General features: G+C 34.6%; 1 protein-coding gene across 1 annotated transcript in view; it reads left to right on the forward strand.

Moving 5' to 3' along the window:
• ADAMTS6 (ADAM metallopeptidase with thrombospondin type 1 motif 6) overlaps nt 1-19,518 on the forward strand; it is a 287,534-nt gene that overhangs the window by 116,463 nt on the left and 151,553 nt on the right. The window contains exons 7-8 of the mRNA XM_032404338.1: nt 5,252-5,295; nt 9,459-9,564. Coding sequence (XP_032260229.1) covers nt 5,252-5,295; nt 9,459-9,564 — 150 coding nt within the window. The remainder of the gene's footprint in view (nt 1-5,251; nt 5,296-9,458; nt 9,565-19,518) is intronic.

Raw genomic sequence — 19,518 nt, forward strand, 5'->3', positions numbered from 1 at the left:
TCTTGTTTCTTGAGAAAGGCTTGTATTGCTATATACTTTCCTCTTAGGACCGCCTTTGCTGTATCCCAAAAATTTTGAACAGTTGTGTTTTCATTTTCATTTGTTTCCATGAATTTTTAAAATTCTTCTTTAATTTCCTGGTTGACCCATTCATTCTTTAGTAGGATGCTCTTTAGCCTCCATGTATTTGAGTTCTTTCCGACTTTCCTCTTGTGATTGAGTTCTAGTTTCAAAGCACTGTGGTCTGAAAATATGCAGGGAATGATCCCAATCTTTTGGTACCGGTTGAGACCTGATTTGTGACCTAGGATGTGATCGATTCTGGAGAATGTTCCATGGGCACTAGAGAAGAATGTGTATTTTGTTGCTTTGGGATGGAATATTCTGAATATATCTGTGAAGTCCATTTGGTCCAGTGTGTCATTTAAAGTCTTTATTTCCTTGTTGATCTTTTGCTTAGATGATCTGTCCATTTCAGTGAGGGGGGTGTTAAAGTCCCCTACTATTATTGTATTGTTGTCGATGTGTTTCTTTGCTTTTGTTATTAATTGGCTTATATAATTGGCTGCTCCCATGTTAGGGGCATAGATATTTACAATTGTTAGATCTTCTTGTTGGATAGACCCTTTAAGTAGGATATAGTGTCCTTCCTCATCTCTTATTACAGTCTTTGGTTTAAAATCTAATTTGTCTGATATAAGGATTGCCACCCCAGCTTTCTTTTGGTGTCCACTAGCATGGTAAATGGTTTTCCACTCCTTCACTTTCAATCTGGGGGTGTCTTTGGGTCTAAAATGAGTCTCTTGCAGCCAGCATATTGATGGGTCTTGTTTTTTTATCCAATCTGATAGCCTGTGTCTTTTGATTGGGGCATGTAGCCCATTTACATTCAGGGTAACTATTGAAAGATATGAATTTAGTGCCATTGTATTGCCTGTAAGGTATATTGTACTGTCACTGTATATTGTCTGTGTTTCTTTCTGGTCTATGTTGCTTTTAGGCTCTCTCTTTGCTTAGAGGACCCCTTTCAATATTTCTTGTAGGGCTGGTTTTGTGTTTGCAAATTCCTTTAGTTTTTGTTTGCCCTGGACGCTTTTTATCTCTGCTTCTATTTTCAGTGACCGCCTAGCTGGATATAGTATTCTTGGCTGCATATTTTTCTTGTTTAGTGCTCTGAATATATCATGCCAGTCCTTTCTGGCCTGCCAGGTCTCTGTGGGTAGGTCTGTTGCCAATCTAATGTTTCTACCACTGTAGGTTACATAGCTCTTCTCCCGAGCTGCTTTCAGGATTTTCTCTTTGTCTCTGAGACTCATAAGTTTTACTATTAGATGTCAGGCTAGTTGACCTATTTTTATTGATTTTGAGAGGGTTTCTCTGTGCCTCCTGGATTTTGATGCCTGTTTCCTTCCCCAAATTAGGGAAGTTCTCTGCTATAATTTGCTCCGCTATACCTTCTGCTCCTCTCTCTCTTTCTTCTTCTTCTGGGATCCCAATTATTCTAATGTTGTTTCGTCTTACGGTATCGCTTATCTCTCGAATTCTGCCCTCGTGATCCAGTAGTTGTTTATCTCTCTTTTTCTCAGCTTCTTTATTTTCCATCATTTGGTCTTGTATATCACTGATTCTCTCTTCTGCCTCATTTATCGTAGCAGTTAGAGCCTCCATTTTTGATTGCACCTCATTAATAGCCTTTTTGATTTCGACTTGGTTAGATTTTAGTTCTTTTAGTTCTCCAGAAAGGGTTTCTCTAATAACTTCCATGTTTTTTTTCAAGCCCAGCTAGTATCTTTAAAATCATCATTCTGAACTCTAGTTCTGACATCATACTAATGTCCATATTGATTAGGTCCCTGGCAGTCGGTACTGCCTCTTGTTCTTTTTGTTGAGGTGATTTTTTCCGTCTTGTCTTTTTGTCCAGAGGAGAATAGATGAATGAGAGAACAAAATGCTAACAGGGTAACAACGTCCCCAGAAAATATATACTAAACAAATCAGAAAAGACCTGAAACTGGGGGAAAAGAAAGGGAAAGAAAGAAAAAAGAAAAAGAAAAATATAAAAACAAACAAAAACAAAACAAAACAAAAAAAAACAGAATATGATCAAATATGATCAGGCTGGTGCCCAGATCAGTGCCACACACTAGATTTTGGTGTATTTTGGTCTGTTAGAAGAGAGTGCCTCCCAAAATTTTTAAAAGAAAGAAAAACTTATATATGCACAAAAATAAGGGTTAATATGATGAAGGGATGGAATATGACTGTAAAGATGAAAATTATGAAAGATTTTATAAAAGGAGTTGATAAGATAAGAAGTTGGTTGAAAAAAGAAAGAAGAGGATTTAAAAAAAAAAAAAAAGGAGAGAATGTGGTCAGGCAGGAGTCTAGAAGAAAGCCATACATTAGAGATTTAAGGTATATTTTGATCTGTTAGGAGAAACTGTATCCCAAAATTTTAAAGAGAGAACAACTTATATATATATATATATATATATATATATATACCAAAAATAAGGGTAACTACTATGAAGGGATAGAATATGACTCTAAAAATGAAAAATAAAAAAGATTTTTTAAAAAAGGGATTGATAAGATGTTGGTTGAAAAAGGGAAAAAGAAAAATACAAAAAAAAAAAATTAACTTTGAAAGACTAAAGAATCGTGGTAAAAAAGCCATGAATTCTATGTGCGGTATTCCCCTAGCACTGGAGTTCTGCCTTTCTCATTGATCAGTAAACTTGGTCTTGGCTGGCTGTTCTTGCTGATCTTCTGGGGGAGGAGCCTGTTGCCATGGTTCCCAAATGTCTTTGCCGGAGGCGGAATTGCCCCGTCCAAGCTAAGTAATCTGCTCGGGTTTGCTCTCGGGAGCTTTTGTTCCCTGCAAGCTTTCCATGCAGCTTTGGAGGACGAGAGTGAAAATGGCGGCCTGCCAATCTCTGCCCTGGCGGAGCCGAGAATTCGGGTCCCCACTCCTCAGTGCACCCCCAGAGAAAAGCAGTCAGTCACTCCCGTCTCCCCGGTCTCCGCTTGTTGGGTCCTGGAAGAGCAGTGGCCCGACTGTGCCACGGATCATGGTTTATGGTAACCCTGAGCTGAGAGCCCACTCCTCTGCTCCGTCTCTGCATCCGGCTTCCCCGCTCCTATACCTGGGAGTTCTGCTACACTCAGGCACCCCGGTTCTTCCTGTGACCCCGAGGGTCCTGAGACCACACTGTCCCAGGAGGGTTCCACCCCCTGCTTAGCCACTGGAGCGATGTCCCTCAGCAGAGCCGACTTCTAAAAGTTCCGATTTTGTGCTCCGCAGCTCTATCACTTGCCAGACATGGCCGACGGAGGCCCCCACCCCCGCCGTCTATCTTCCCAAATATCACCTCGGATTCACTTCTCCGCACGTCCTGCCTTCCAGAAAGTGCTTGCTTTTCTGTTCAGAGAGTTGTTGCTATTCTTTCTTCGATCTCCTGTTGTGTTCGTAGGTGTTCAGAATGGTTTGATCCCTATCTAGCTGAATTCCTGGGACCAGACGAAATCCAGGTCTCCTACTCCTCTGCCATCTTGCTCCCCATCCTGGAGACTTTTATGGCCAGGAGGCAATGCACCATAACAATGTTTGGGATGGGTGAGAAGTAAGCTTTCTTTTTTGTAAAGCAGAAACAGGGCAATTGTGACAGGTAGAAGAGGAAAAGGAAGCTGGTGGCTTGCAGGTGCTTGCATTCTCAGGCAGATCAGTTTTAGGAAAAGACATATGTAGAAGTTGAGAATTTGGTTATAGATTCCGTTTAGACATTGATATCTGCATTACCCATGAAAAGTCTTTGTTTACATTTTCTTGAAGACTCCTGGGATGGGTTGTGTCTTCATAACATCATAGGCGTTATACAGTATGATCACAAGATAAATTGATTTTGTGACACCCAGAATATATTTTCTGGTGCTTTGGTAAATATACCAAGTACCCTCTCTATCTCTTACATTCAAGAATGTACCAGATACTGAAATCCCATAGTTTACCAATTACAAGACAAGAGGGAGATGAGTATGTGAATGATAGAAGAGAAAGCTATGTAAGAGGAGAAATCCCTTTCCCCAAATGTAAAGTGTACAAGATGAAGAGTTCAAAACTCTAAAAATAGGCAAAGGGCATCTCCAGGGATTTTAATGAGTTCAACAGTACAGTGGTATGCTGGATGTGATATTTATTTTTTGAAAATACATTTTGATCTAGTGAACAAGAATGGGATTAATTATTAATCACTTCCCCCAGTAATATGGACTAACCATTTTATATACAAAGAACTTTTACAACTTGGATTTTCCTGTAGTTTGTGAAATTTTATATTTTACCTGAAAAGCTTTTCATTTCTAGCATAAAACATAGGCAAATAAAAATGGTCAGTCTTTTTAAATTTATTTTTTATTCTCACTTTAGAAATGGAATACTTTTGGTTTTAAAGATTAGTTTACAAGAATACTATTAAAAACTGCTTAAAATTGGATGTTCATATCAATATTGATTTAGCATTCTAAATGTAATATATTTTAAAATATGCCACATTACTTAAGGACTTCATCTTTTATATTGAGTTGTAATACAATATAGCATTAGAGTAAGTCCAGCCAACATTAAGAAAGCTCCTATTGAGCTATTTATTTAGCTGTTTGCAAATTCACGTAAAAATATCTGTATTTTAACTATGCTAAATTTCTGGTATACAAGTAGGAAAACTTTGTGATACCAATTTTATTCCCATTGCTGTATTGTGCTATTTTTTTTTTAAACAAGAATCTGTGTTAGAGTTGAAGGAACGCCAGATAGTGCTTACAGCTCAGAAGTATAAAACACAATCTGTGGCTATAATAAGAAAAATATTCCAGCAGGTTCAAAGAGATTGGGAATAAAAAGCCACCCATTTGCTTTTTTGTAGAAGCAGTAGCAATCTGCAGACGAGCTATTCTAGCTTCAAAACAGTATGGTAGATGGTTTTATGGAACTCGCAATTACAGAAATCCACTTTAACCTTTCTTTCTTACTGGCAGGTGTCCCATTGGCTTACAGCCAGAGGCTGTGAGTGTAGTGCAGCCGGTGTGTCCCCCAGAGTGCTGAAAATGCCCACGCTCCAGCTGGCTGCTCATAACTGCACTGATTGTGGTCTGACAACCCAGAGTTCTAAGAAAGAAATGTGATGAATATACGAAAATATTTTACAAATTTGATCAGATTACAAATTTCATCTCTCTTTTTTCTCCTCTATAGATATGATATCTGCACTTATAAAAATAAGCCCTGTGGAACATTGGGTAAGTTTTTTATAAAGGGAGGATAGTTCAGATTGTCTTTTTGGTCCAGTGGCTTTATTCTTTATCATTAATTTGGTCATTTTCCTTTCTGGCACATCTGAAATTACTCCTATAAATTGTTAAACCTGACCCATGTGGGTATGTCACTTAACTAGGAAACAAGTAGAATGATGATTAAAAACAACTTAGAAGATGATTCTAAATCTTCAAACAATCATGATGAATCAAAAGTTACCAGTCTGTAATGTATTTTCCAAAAATACCAAGGAATTTAAGAGCAAATAAAAGCACGCAGCATCTTCAAGTATCAGGCTAGGAAAGGAAAGGGGGAAAAGTCGGGGGATACTTAAAAGGGAGACATTGTGTTCTTAATGTACTTTGGTGCAATTTTGTGGAGCGGGTATATCCCCATAAATTAAGATACTGGAAATTTTCAGGACCTGAGCAACAATAAAAAAAATTGTGAAATATTACAACCAGCAGTAGAGAGGACAGGATTATCTTTCTTGTGCTTCCCAAATATTTGTTTTTTAAAAAGCATTTCTGCATATTCTAGAATTTAAAAAGTCACATTATGTTGCAGAGTATAACTTCATTCTGGTTAAAAGTTAACTGCAAATACAAATGGGGGAAATGATAGCTTTCAAGTAGACTGAATTGTTAAGCAACTAGAGTTATTTTTAAGAACGGGAGCTTTTTCTTCCAAGATAATTTTTTTAGTGTCATAGAGACTGATTACAGACTCAAAAGTTAAGCACCTGAAGGTGAATTTTCTAGTTTCTCTATGATAAGTCTCAATTTTCTTGCCTGTAAAGGAACAATTATGAAATCTATTCCTATGCTCCTCATAAGAATTTGGGGAAAATCAAATTTAAGTAGAGGTGGGAGAAAAGGTGTTACCCAGTTTCCTGGGGGAATTCAGAAAGTCCTGTCTGTAGAGATTAAAATTTCTCTTGATTTTTATCTGCCTTTCCAGTCTTCTCCTATCCTATTTCCCTCAAGATTTAAGGCTAAAAAAGAAAGCCCAATTAGCCAACGATCAGTATTTAGGGTAGGGAAGTTTGCTAGTTAAAAAACATAATGTAGAAAGAACTCTCTTTGCTGAGAGATCTCACATCAAAAAGATTTAGGTTTTTAGGTTAACAAAAGCAAAATAATCCATTGGAAAGGACCCTAAAGTGGAAACTGGAAACTAACAACTGGCTTTGACTGTTTCAGTGCATTACCTTTTCCTCTTTATTTAGGTATTTATTCCTCAATTCCTTATCTATGAAGTAGGAGCAATATCTGCCCTTATGTAACAGGGATATTGTAAAAATCACTTAAAGGAAAAAAAAATACAAAGATGTTTAATAGAGAAGTACTGTAAAAATGCACTGGTATTATTATTTGTTGTAGAAATTATACTAACTTAACCTCTCTGTTATTGTTCAATATCTGAAAGCATTTACTAAGTGCTTGATCAGTTTTAAATACAATTGACACTAAGCTTCAAAGGAGGTATAAGCTAGAGCTTGTATTTTTCCATTGTATATATATATTCTGAGGAAATACATATGTATATATCTATATACATTCTATTCTGCTTTTTGAAGGTAGATTGTTTACACTGAGATGTGTTCTTCATTAGGACATTAGTAATAACACTGCCTATACTTATGTTGTTATTTGTACTGAAGTAGATTCGAGATATGCTTCTACCCAACATCTCTTTCTTTCCCAAATATGTATTCCAATTTTTATAGCTTATTAATTTCCAAAATCAATACATTAATACTTTGGTTCATGTCAATGCATTTTCAAGCTCAGTATAAATTATTTTCAAATTATAAGCCATTATAAATTATCTTTTATACTATCTCATGGTGAAAACTAAATGACTGCATATGTATACATGTGTTGAGCTTCATATGTGAAAAATATATTATCAGTACAGAATGGTGGTCAGGGTTTTTCTTTTTGGGCGGTCATTCTGTCAACTTTCATGTTGGTTTTTATGCTAATACTTGCATATTCTCTTGCTTAGTAACTTTGATGACCAATTGTAACATGGCTAAGTAGATTTAAGGGTGCAAACTGTGGCCATCAAACTGAGGAAATCTAAATGACCCAAATAGTAATCAAACCCCTATTAACACAATCACACGTAAGAACTTTGACAGCCTCAATTTTATAGGAATATAGAAAGTTGTAGGGGTTGTGAAAATAGATTAGCTCTAAATTATTTTATTTCAGTTAGGATTTAGCTCTGTATTTTTAACTAATAGTTATTTCCCAAATATGTTCTTTCTGAAGTTGTTCTTTTAGTAGAACAACTAAGTTAATTTTATATCAGATAGAGAGGTAAATCTGTGCTTGCAAATACACCTTAGGGAGTCATTGAGAATTCTCAGTTAAAAATATTACCACATGGCATATACCAAACAGTCACAATAACAACAAACAAAAATCTAACCCATGGAATAATATATTTTGGGAAATATAAGAAATGTTAATTTAACAATAATTATTCTCAGTAATTGTTTTTTAACCAAATTTCATAAAGCTTAAAACAGAAACAGTATTCAAACAGTGTGGCTTTGTTCTTCCCATATCATGAATGATATTGAATTCAATAGCTTAGCCAGATAATCTACTGCAAACTTTTTTGGTATTCTTTCTTTCCCTATCTCTCTTTGTCTCGGGAATTTAGAACTAACATTTCTTACATATTTGTGATTTACCAAAAAAATTAAGTCACCTTAGTGACTTAGTGCCCCAACTAGTCCCTCTTTTTACTTCCTCTTCTTCAGGTCCCAAGACTTCTAAGTAGATGGAAGGGCACAACAAGGATAACACTAGTATTTACAATAACTCAGTGACAGAAATCAACCCCTTCCCCAGCTCGTGCTCCTTCCACATAAAACAGTAGGAAAAGCAAACAATCTATTAGCAAATCTAGCACTGACCTCATCTCTGTTCCAGTGTGGCTATTATGTTCATATTTTATATTAGAAGGTACAGAAAAACAATTTCTAGAGCTTTCTTATCAGTAAAAATATTAATTGAATAGCTTTTATTGTTCCAAATTAGTGTAACTGGGAAATTGTACCTAGCATGAAACACTGCTTATTGTGGTCAATAAATATTCATTGAATTGGATTCAAATCACTTTTTGTGGTTAGATAATTATTATTTGGGTAATGATAGTAGACTACTAACATACAAAATGTTTTTCCTACTTTTCCTTCAATTTCTTTTAAATAACTTTCGTTCCTATATGTGTTAAGTATAATTTAGCATCTGTTTCCTTATAACACATGACATTTTTCACACAAAAATTCTTTTTTTCTAAGTACTGTTTTAAAGTTATGTACTAATTCACAGGGCGTAATATTCATTTGGAAGTAAATATGAAAGCTTTTACAAGCTAAAATTCCCAAGGGAGGAATACCTTGAGAACGGAACATTTCATTAGAATCAGTGAATTAACACTGTAGTTTTTGCTTTATTAGTAAAACTAATGCATTGAAGGGGGATGGGAGAGGAGATAACCATTGAATGTGTGAATGTCTTTCTTTCCATTAAAATACCTAAAGAAATTGTTGCATCACTATCAGGACTTATTTCAGAAGATTAAAAAAATGCAAAACCTCCTATTTTTAACAGTTCTCCTTTTTCTCTTTTGAATCATTCATTTTTGCTTTTATAAAAAAATGTCATTTAAAAAAAAACCATTTGGGATTCCCTTTTTTTGGTAACTAAAAAGTTGCTTGTATATTTTTATGAACCCACTAAACTTAAACAGATCTCTTTAGAAAAATAATGTGGATGTATTTTGCTTTCTACAGCCTGAAGAATGTTAAAATAGAAATGCTTTCTTGAATTCCCTCTTCTGGCTCAAGTTACTAGGTGGTCCCAAGTTACCAGAAGTAAAATTTATAAATCTAACCCCTAGTCTAGACATTTTCCAGCACTGACTGCAGTTCAAAAAATATTAATGTCTAGCCGGCAAAGTGAAACTCCCCCCAGTGATTTTGCAAATGACTAGAAAGTTAACCTTTTGCCAACTGCTCCTTCTGTGCATGGAGGTTATTAAAAAGAATCCAGGCATTTATAAGTATGGGCTTTTTAAGACTGAAACACCTTGGCTTGACCCTTTGTGTCTCCTTCTGTTTATTCAGGCTTGGCCTCTGTGGCTGGAATGTGTGAGCCTGAAAGGAGCTGCAGCATTAATGAAGACATTGGCCTGGGTTCCGCTTTTACCATTGCACATGAGATTGGTCACAAGTGAGTGAGTTTAAGAAAATCAAAATAAATTTTAGAACTCCACTCTTTTGAGCAACTCATAACTACTGTGTGGAGCGCCTGTGCTCACACATACTTTACTGCCTTTTTGTCTGATTTCAGTAGAGAATGTTATCATTTGGGGTATTGGGATAAATCATCTTAAGAACTGGAGACTTGTTAAATAATCTTTGTGATTCAATGACCCATATTTTTAGAGTGGTGAATGAGACACACTTAAGTTTTGTTATATATATTTGAAATAATTTACCTTTAGCACGGTCTGCTCATCACACAGCTCCTCTAAGTTAAATTGTTTAAATGATCTTTCTTTTCCGCAAGTGACAGTACCTATATATTTTAAAGTCATCATTGATGCCACTACCATAAAATCTACTTTGAGTTTTCACTCTTCATACAGCGGGTGAGCGTACCTTTTCCAGACATAAAGTTTGTGCAATCAGTGCTATGTAACTTGTGTTTTCAGGTGTAATATGTCATTGAAATAATAATAAAAAAAAAACCCAACAACAATCAAAACTGATGCTACAAAGAGTAGTGAGATATCATTCTCATCACCTTTTAGGAGGATCTGGAGTTTTTAATATTTGTTTTAAATAAATCTGTGCCAAAAACAGTCCTATGGCTATCCCCCCACATGCACACACATAGCAATAAAATCCTTACTTTCTTTTTTTCAAGCAACAGGCAGTAGTAAATGTAAAAGCCTGCTCACATGGAAGGAGAGAAATTTGAAAACTTTAAAAGGATCGTCAAACATTTTTAACTAAAACAAGCAGCCTGTTTGCAGGAACTCCTGACATTTGTATGATTTAAGTTTTACAGTCTGCTTTTTGGTAGAGAAAAGGATGGGGGGAAAAGAACAAATAAAAATGAATGTTTATTATACAGTTGCCTCAGAGGTCATTCCCGAGATAAATCTGTAGCTCAGCTTGTTGTTTTTTTTTTTTCCCCAAAGTGGAGAGTGAAATTGAGTCAGTCTGTTGCATTATTTTGAAGTTTGCGACTTAAATTTTACCAAATCAGTGTTGATTTATGTGTAAATGCGAGTAACCAGCAAGTTTAAACCTAACTTGATTCAGACATGAGGGCAAGTCAGTATTACAGGCCTAAAAATACTGGTATTCTAGTTTTCATTGCAGTAAACAGCAAGGGAACAAAAGGGGAAAGCCCTCTTAACCAGTCAGTTTATCTTCAATGCATGCACTTAAAAGTCTGGCTCATTAATGACTGTCATAATCTTATACAACCAGACTGAATTTAATAGGTTCTGTTAGATTCAATTAAATTGAAAGGTTAGGACAAGTAACATACAGCAGATGAATAATATGTGTATGAGAGCACTGTTACCTCATGCAGTCAGAAGTTAGTCAACGTCAACATATGCATTATAAGTCTCCTTCTTGTATGTACTTAAATAGCTGAGGTAAGGGTTTATCTCTCTTTGTATCTCTTATTGAGATGAAGATTCTAACTGACCAACTCTCAGCCTTCCTAGATTTTTGTTATTGTTGTTGACCTCTTGGGTAACTCCTTTTAATTCTTTTTAAGGTGAATGGCTTATGCCTTATATAGGCGATTATGAAAGAGAAGTAGAATATGAATTAACCTTTTAAGACTTATATGCTTTAAAGTAACTTTATTTCACAGTTAATTCTTGTTTGATAATATGACTGCTAAAAATGAGGAGGGGGGAATCTACAAAATGCTTTATATTGAGAACCAGAAGAAATGCTTCCATTCAAAAATGTTATTTGACAAGTGAAAAATCAGCTATCCTTCTATGTTCAGTTGATTAATATGTCCGTATCTTCCATTCCCTTTTCCCCAGACAACCTGGGCAGGGTATGTTTAACATATCTTTTTCAATAAATCAAATTATTATTTGCTCAGTTAGGGAAAAATCTCTTTTATGAATGAAGATCCCTTTACTTGTTTTTATGATCTTAGGGTTTAGCTTTAAGAAACTTAGCAAGTCAACTCTGGCACAACTCATGGCATCCCTAAAATACCGTGTTCCCTATTCTTCCTGAGACAAAGCAACAGCCATGGTAAATGTCAAGTGTAGTTTTCAGTTAAAGTATATTGAAGTTTTATAACTTGTATCATTTAGTAGGATGGAGGTTAAGTGATGTGATGTTATCTGCAGATTTATCACAATGAAGAATATTTGACTATGAGTTACTGAGAAGTGACCCCACTGAATCACTAGACCGTTGGAAGATTTTCTAGTATTCTTTACAGTGTGTAGAGTATGGTTTTGCACCCACCGTATACTTGTGTAGGGATGGATATACTATCTATTTTGAACAGCTATGGGATAACTTTTTTCTTTTTTCTTTTGCTAGGCCTTAGTGACCATTTTTTTTCTGGTGACTCGTATGGGGATCAAATTAGCGACCACTTTTATTTCTCTTTGTAAAAACAAGAAATTAATTTTCTTGTAAAATAAAAGATTGAGGGTTTATGCTATATTTAAATAACATGTCTAGCTTTAATGTAGTTATAAGCCATAGGCAATTAACGAAACCTTATAGAAAAGAATGCTCATTGAAAGATCTTTTAATTAATTATATAGTTGCTATAGGTTTCAGCAGTGGAAAAAATATGATGTTGAAAAATTCAACCTGACTTCTTGTATATTGAGAAAACTAATGTTTCCATACTGTACAAAAATAATCTTTTTTTAAAGATTTTATTTATTTATTTGACAGAGAGAGAGACAGCGAGAGAGGGAACACAAGCAGGGGGAGTGGGAGAGGGAGAAGCAGGCTTCCCGCTGAGCAGGGAGCCCGATGCGGGGTTCGGTCCCAGGACCCCAGGATCCTGACTTGAGCGGAAGGCAGACGCTTAACGACTGAGCCCCCCAGGTGCCCCCAAAAAGAAATAAAAAGACATCTTAAAAGTATTTATAATTTTTAGGGATGCATATTGAAGTATGCAGGACTGAAATGACAGGATGTTTGAGATTTGCTTTTAAAAGAAAGTGAAAAACAGAGAAAGATATGGCAAGAATAGCAACATCTTGAATTTTATTATCTTGATAGTGTATGGATGGGAGTTCATTATGCTACTCTCTCTACTATTGTATACGTCCGATACTTCTTCACAAAAAAGAATAGGTCCTAAGATCATAAATCTTTTAGTTGACTTAGCTCATTTAATATTTAATCATTATTTAGTGAACTATAACTGATTTTGACAAAATTTATGGAAATGTTAAATGTTTTAGTGAAAGCTGCAAGTATATATTGGTCGTGCTTTTGGAAATCAGTATCAATGTTTGGTCTTACCAATAGGGATACAAAAGATTGGTTAGGAGATGATTTTTTTTTTTTTTTTAAAGGAGATATATGGCAGGCTTCAGGATAAAATTGTAAATTAGGTTACTTGTATTAGGAAGCTCTTATTACTATTTTCTTTAATCCAAACTTCCTTTCTCTTGCTACAAATACCTAGGTGTCTCGGAATGTTTGATTAGGGCTGTACTTTCATAATAGAAGGCTAATAATTAATACACTAAGGGAATTTTAGGATTTGGAACTAGTATTTGAGACTGTATTTGGGACGTTAATGCCTTTGTCTAGTTTTGATATCAAAATAAGTATTCTGTGTGTTCTGGAAGAGTTTGCTTTCCCTTGAGTATGTTTTAAAACATCATTTAAGTATAATTTACATACAATAAAGATACATACATTTTGTGTGTAGTTCAATGAATTATGGCAAATGTATATAACCATTTAACCACCACCACAATTAAGATGTCAGCATTTTCATTACCTGAAAAAGTCCCCTTTTTCCCTTTTTACAGTCAATCTCCACTCTCCTCCCCTTTTCCCTGGGCCCAGACGGCCACAGATCTACTATCACTATAGATTAGACTTGTCTTTTCTATAGTTCCATTTAAGTCAACTTATATAGAGGGCACTTTTTGTATCTAGTTTCTTTCCCTTAGCGCAGTGCTTTTGAGATTCACCCATGTTGTTGTGTGTATCAGTAGCTTTTATGTTGTTTTTGGTTTTGTTTTCTGAATAGTATTCCTTATCAATAGCAATAGCAGATACCACATTTTAGTTTTTTTCTAGTTTGGAGCTATTATAATGAATAGGACTGCTATGAACATCCATGTACAAGTATTTGTTTGGACATATACTTTCATTTCTCTTGGGTGGTACTGCTGGTATTATGGTACATGTTAGGTTCACTTTACCATGAACTGTTTTTCAAAGTGGCTAGATACCATTTTGCATTCCCACTAGCAATCTATCAGAGCCGATTACTTCAAGATCCTTGTCAACATTTGTTTGTCTTTTTTATTTTAGCCATTATTATACATTTTAGTGGCATCTCATTGTAATTTTAATTAATCATCTATTTTCTGATAAATAATGTTAGTGATGAGCATCTTTTCATAGGCTTATTTGTCATTCATTATCTTCTTTGAATGTCTATTCAAAATCTTTTTCCCATTTTTTTTTTCAAACTGAGGTGTCTCTTCTTATTGAGTTGCAAGAGTTCTCAGTATATCCTGGGTAAAAAACTCTTTGTCATATATACATAATGTGAATATTTTCTCCAAGTCTATTGTTTGCCATTCATTTTTTAATGTTTTTTTTTTTAAAAAAACAATTCTAAAATTTTAATGAAGTGTAATTTAAAATTTTTCTTGTATGGGTTGTGTTTTTTGTGTGTGTCCTAAAATGTCTTTTGCCTACTTCAAAATTGTGAAATTTTCTTCTATATTTTTGTCTAGAAGTTTCATACTTTCAGCTTTTATATTAAGATCTATGATCTATTCTGAGTTAATTTTTAATTTTTTTTTTTTTTAAAGATTTTATTTATTTACTTGACAGAGACACAGCTAGAGAGGGAACACAAACAGGGGGTAGAAGGAGAGGGAGAAGCAGGCCTCCCGCCGAGCAAGGAGCCCGATGCAGGGCTCGATCCCAGGACCCTGGGATCACGACCCGAGCCAAAGGCAGATGCTCAACAACTGAGCCACCCAGGTTCCCCCTGAGTTAATTTTTTTGTATAGTATGAAGTAAAGGTTGAGGTTCTTTTTCTGTCACAAGTATCTAGTTATTTTAGCATGATTTATTAAAAAAAAATTGGTTGTAGTTTTTTTTGTTGTTTTTTTTGTTTTTTGTTTTTTTGGTTGTAGTTTTCTTATATTATCTCTCTTTTTTTAAATTTTTATTTTTTTAGAGAGAGAGAAAAAGCATGAGTGGGGTAGCGGAGGGGGCAGAGGGAGAAGGAGGGAGATAATCTAAATCAAGCTCCATGCCCAGTCCAGCCCCCATGTGGGGATCGATCTCACGATCCTGAGATCATGACCTGAGCCAAAAATCAAGAGTCGTATGCTCAACTGACTGAGCCACCCAGGTGCCCCTCATATATTTCTTGAGTTTTGGTATCAGAATATAGTCATATAAAATGAATTAGGAACTGTTCTATTTTCTGGAAGAGTTTGTATACATAAGGTTGATGGTATTTCTTCCTTAAATGTTTGATAGAATTCACCAATGAAGCCATCTGAGCCTGGAATTTTCTTTATGGGAAGATTGTTGATTAATAATTCAGTTTTTATATTAAATATAGGATAGCCCATTATTTAAATCTTTTGAGTTTTTTTTGTTAATTATGTCTTTCAAAGTATTTAGACTATTTCAACTATATTGTCAAATTTATTATAATATTCTTTTATTGTCTTTTTTAATGTCTTAAATAATGATATTCGACCATTCATTCTTGATATTTGTAATTTGTGTTTTCTCCTTTTTTCTTTTTTTCCAGCTTTATTGAGATATAATTGATATATAACATTGTATAAGTTTAAGGTGTACAACGTGATGATTTGATACACGTATATATTGCGAAATGATTACCATGATAAGGTTAGTTAACACGTCCATCACATCATATAATTACCTTTTTTTGTGTGTGTGGTGAGAACATTCAAGATCCACTCTCTTAGCAACGTTCAAGTATATAATACAGTATTATTAACTATAGTCACATTACATGAGACCTTCAGAACTTATTCATTGTATAACTGGAAGTTTGTACACTTTAAATATCTCCCCATTTCCTTCACACCTAGTCCCTGACAACCACCAGTCTACTCACTGTTTCTAGGAGTTCAGCTTTTTTAGATAACACGTAAGTGATATCACACAGTATTTGTCTTTGACCTTACTTTTTTCATTTCATGCCCTCAAGGTTCATCCTCAGTGAAACAAATGGCAGGATTTTCTTCCTTTTTATGACTGAATAGTATTTGAGAGAGAGAGAGAGAGAAAGAGAGAGTGTGTGTGTGTGTGTGTGTGTGTATTTATATATCACATTTTCTTTATCCCTTTATCCGTTGATGGACACTTAAGTTGTTTCTAAATTGTGACTATTATGAATAATTCTCCAATGAACATGAGGGTGCAGATATCTATTTGAGATAGTCGTTTTATTTCCTTTGGCTGTATAACCAGAAGTGGGATTTCTGGATCATATGGTAGTTCTACTGTTACTTTTTTGAGGAACCTCCATACTGTTTTCCATAGTGACTGTACCAATTTACATTCCCATCAACAAGGGTTCCCTTTTCTCCACATTCTTGCTGGCATTTGTAATCTATTGTTTTTTATATTTGCCATTCTGATAGGTGTGACGTGATATCTCATTGTGCTTTTGATTTGCATTTCCCAGATGATTGGTGATGCTGAAAACCCTTTTCCCCTATATTTTCTTCCAGGAATTTTAAGGTTTCTGGTCTTACACTTAAATCTTTAATTCATTTTGAGTTAGTTCTTAGGAGTTGTGTAAGATATGGGTCCAATTTCATATTTTTTGCAGGCCATCACCATTTATTGAAGAGACTATCTTTTTCACATTGAGTATTATTGGCACCCCTTTAAAATGTTAGTTGACTGTGTGTGTGTGTGTGTGTGTGTGTGTGTCTTTCTGGGTTTCCTATTCTGTTCCATTGCCTCCAGTTTTGTGATACCACTGGCTTTGTTGTTTTTCAAGATTGCTTTGGCAATCTTATGTCTTTTGTCATTTCATACAAATTTTAGGATTTCTGTGAAAAATGTCATTGGAATTTTAATAGGACTTGTATTGAACCTATAGATGGTTTTGGGTAGTTTGAACATTTTCACGATATTAACTCTTCCTATCCATTAACAAGAGATATCTTCAAATTTATTTGTCTTCTTCAATTTCTTTTATCAATTTCTTATTGTCTTTAGTATACAGGTCTTTTGCCTCTTTGATTAAACGTATTTCTTTTTTAAAAAATTTAATTAGGGGCACCTGGGTGGCTCAGTCAGTTAAGTGTCTGTCTTCAACTCAGGTCATGATCCCGGGATCCTGGGATCGAGCCCTGCATTGGGCTTCCTGCTCAGTGGGGAGCCTGCTTCTCCCTTTCCCTCTCCCTCTGCCACTCTCCCAGCTTGTGCTCTCTTGCTCTCTGTCAAATAAATAAATAAATAAAAATCTTGAAAAAATGTAATTAAATGAATTTTATTTAAAATTCATATTTAAAATATTTAAAATATAAAAATTAATTCATTTAATTACATTTTTTAAAAGTAAGCTGTACACCGAATGTAGGGCTTGAACTCAGGAGCCCAAGGTCAAGAGTCACACACTCTACTGACTCAACCAGCCAGATGCTCCTGATTAAGTTTATTTCTAATTATTTTATTTCTAATGATTTTATAGTTTTTGATGCTACTGTATATGGTATAATTTTATTTCTTTTTCAGATTGTTCATAGTTCTAGTGTATAGAAACACAACTGATTTTTGTATGTTGACTTTTGTAGTGGGCACTTTACTGAATTTGTTTATTAGTTCTACCATTTTTTGGTGGAGTCTTTTGGATTTTCTGTATTTAAGATCGTGTCATCTCTGAGCAGAGATAATTTTACTTCTTCCTTTCTGATTGAATGCCTTTCATTTTTTTTTGTTGCCTGATTGGTCTGGCTAGGACTTACTATGTTGACTAGGAGAGGTGGGAGTATGGAGGATACTCTTGATTAGATACTCTTCCTGATCTTAGAGGAAAAGCTTAAAAGTTCACCATTGATTATAATATACCTGTGGGCCGGTCATATATGGCTTTTATGATGTCGAGGTTTGTTGCTTCTATATACCCACATTGTTGAGAGTTTTTAAAATGAAGGGACGTTGAATTTTGTTAAGTCCTTTTTCATTATCTACTGAGATCCTCATATGATTTTTATTTTTCATTCTATTAATGTGATGTATCACACTTACTGATTTGCATGTGTTGAGCCATCCTTGCATCTCAGGGATGAATCCTACTTGATCATGATGTGTGATCATCTTAATGTATTGTTAAACTCATTTTTCTATTATTTTGTTGAAAATTTTTGTATCTATATTCATCAGGGATATTGGCCTATAGTTTTCTTGTCTTGAATGTATTCTGGCTTTGCTATCAGGGCAATGCTGGTTCCTTGTAAAAGACTTGGGGATATTTGTTTCTTTTCAGTTTTTTGGAAGAGTTTAAGAAGGATTGGCATTAATTCTTTAAATGTTTAGTAGAATTCACCAGCGAATTTATCTGTCCCTGGGTTTTTCTTTTTTTGGGAGCTTTATGGTTACTCATCAATCTCCTTACTTGTTAATGATCTGTTCAGAATTTCTATTTCTTCATGATTCAGTCTTAGTGGGTTATGTTTCTGGAAATTTTTCCTTTTCTTCTGTCTTATTTAATTTGTTAATGTATCATTGTTTGTAATTGTCCCTTATGATTTTTGTATTTCTGTGCTATCAGTTGTAATGTCTTTACTTTCATTTCTGACTATATTTATTTAAATTTTTTTTTCGAGTTACTCTAGTTTAAGTTTTGTCAGTTTGGCTTATCTTTTCAAAAAAGCACCTCTTGATTTCATTGATCTTTTCTATTGATTTTCTATTCTCTCACTCATTTCTTTTCTGATCTTTGTTATTTTTTCCTACAAAATTTGGCCTTATTTTGTTCTTTTTTTTCTAGTTCTTTGAGGCACAAAATCACATTATTTATTTGAGATCTTTCTTTTTTTGTAATATCAGCATTGATCACTATACTCTTCCCTCTTAGAATTGCTTTTGCTAGTATCCTAAGTTTGGTATGTTGTTCTTCCATTTACGTTTGTCTCAAAGTAGTTTTTTATTACATTTTGATTCCTTCTTTGACCCATTGATTGTTCAGCAATGTGTTGTTTAATTTCCCTGTTTTTGTGAATTTTCCTGCTTTTTTCCTGTTGATTCTTCATATCATACTACTGTGGTGATAAGAGTCTTGGAATGATTTCAGTATTTAAAAAAAAATTTTAGGGTGTACAGTTATTATTATAAATATAATCCATACTCATTTTAGCAAATGTTTATCTTTGTGCCAAGTGTAGAATTCAAGAATATCAACACCCAGCAATCCCATCATAACTGAAATTCAAATTGTTCTGTTCCATCCATTGTGGGTTTTTTTTGTTAATGGTATGGGCATACTAGTATGCCCATGTACTGTATATGCATTATTATTTTTTATTAAGTTCTTAATTTTAATTCCAGTATACTTAACATACAGTGTTATATTAGTTTCAGGTGACAATATAGTGATTCAGCAATTCTGTACATTACTCAGTGCTCATCATGATAAGTGTACTCTTTAATCCCCTTCACCTATTTCACCCATCCCCCACCCACCTCCCTTCTGGTAACCATCAGTTGTTCTCTGTAGTTAAGGGTCTATTTCTTGGTTTCTCTCTCTCTCTCTTTTTTTCCTTTGCTTGTTTATTTTGCTTTTTAAATTTCACATATGAGTGAAATTATATGGTATTTGTCTTTCTCTGACTAATTTACTTTGCTTAGCATTATACTCTCTAGCTCCATCCATGTTGTTGCAAATGGCAAGATTTCATTCTTTTTTATGGCT

The sequence above is a fragment of the Phoca vitulina genome, unplaced genomic scaffold, assembly GCF_004348235.1.
Source record: "Phoca vitulina isolate PV1807 unplaced genomic scaffold, GSC_HSeal_1.0 scaffold6, whole genome shotgun sequence".
NCBI classification, from domain to species: domain Eukaryota; kingdom Metazoa; phylum Chordata; class Mammalia; order Carnivora; family Phocidae; genus Phoca; species Phoca vitulina.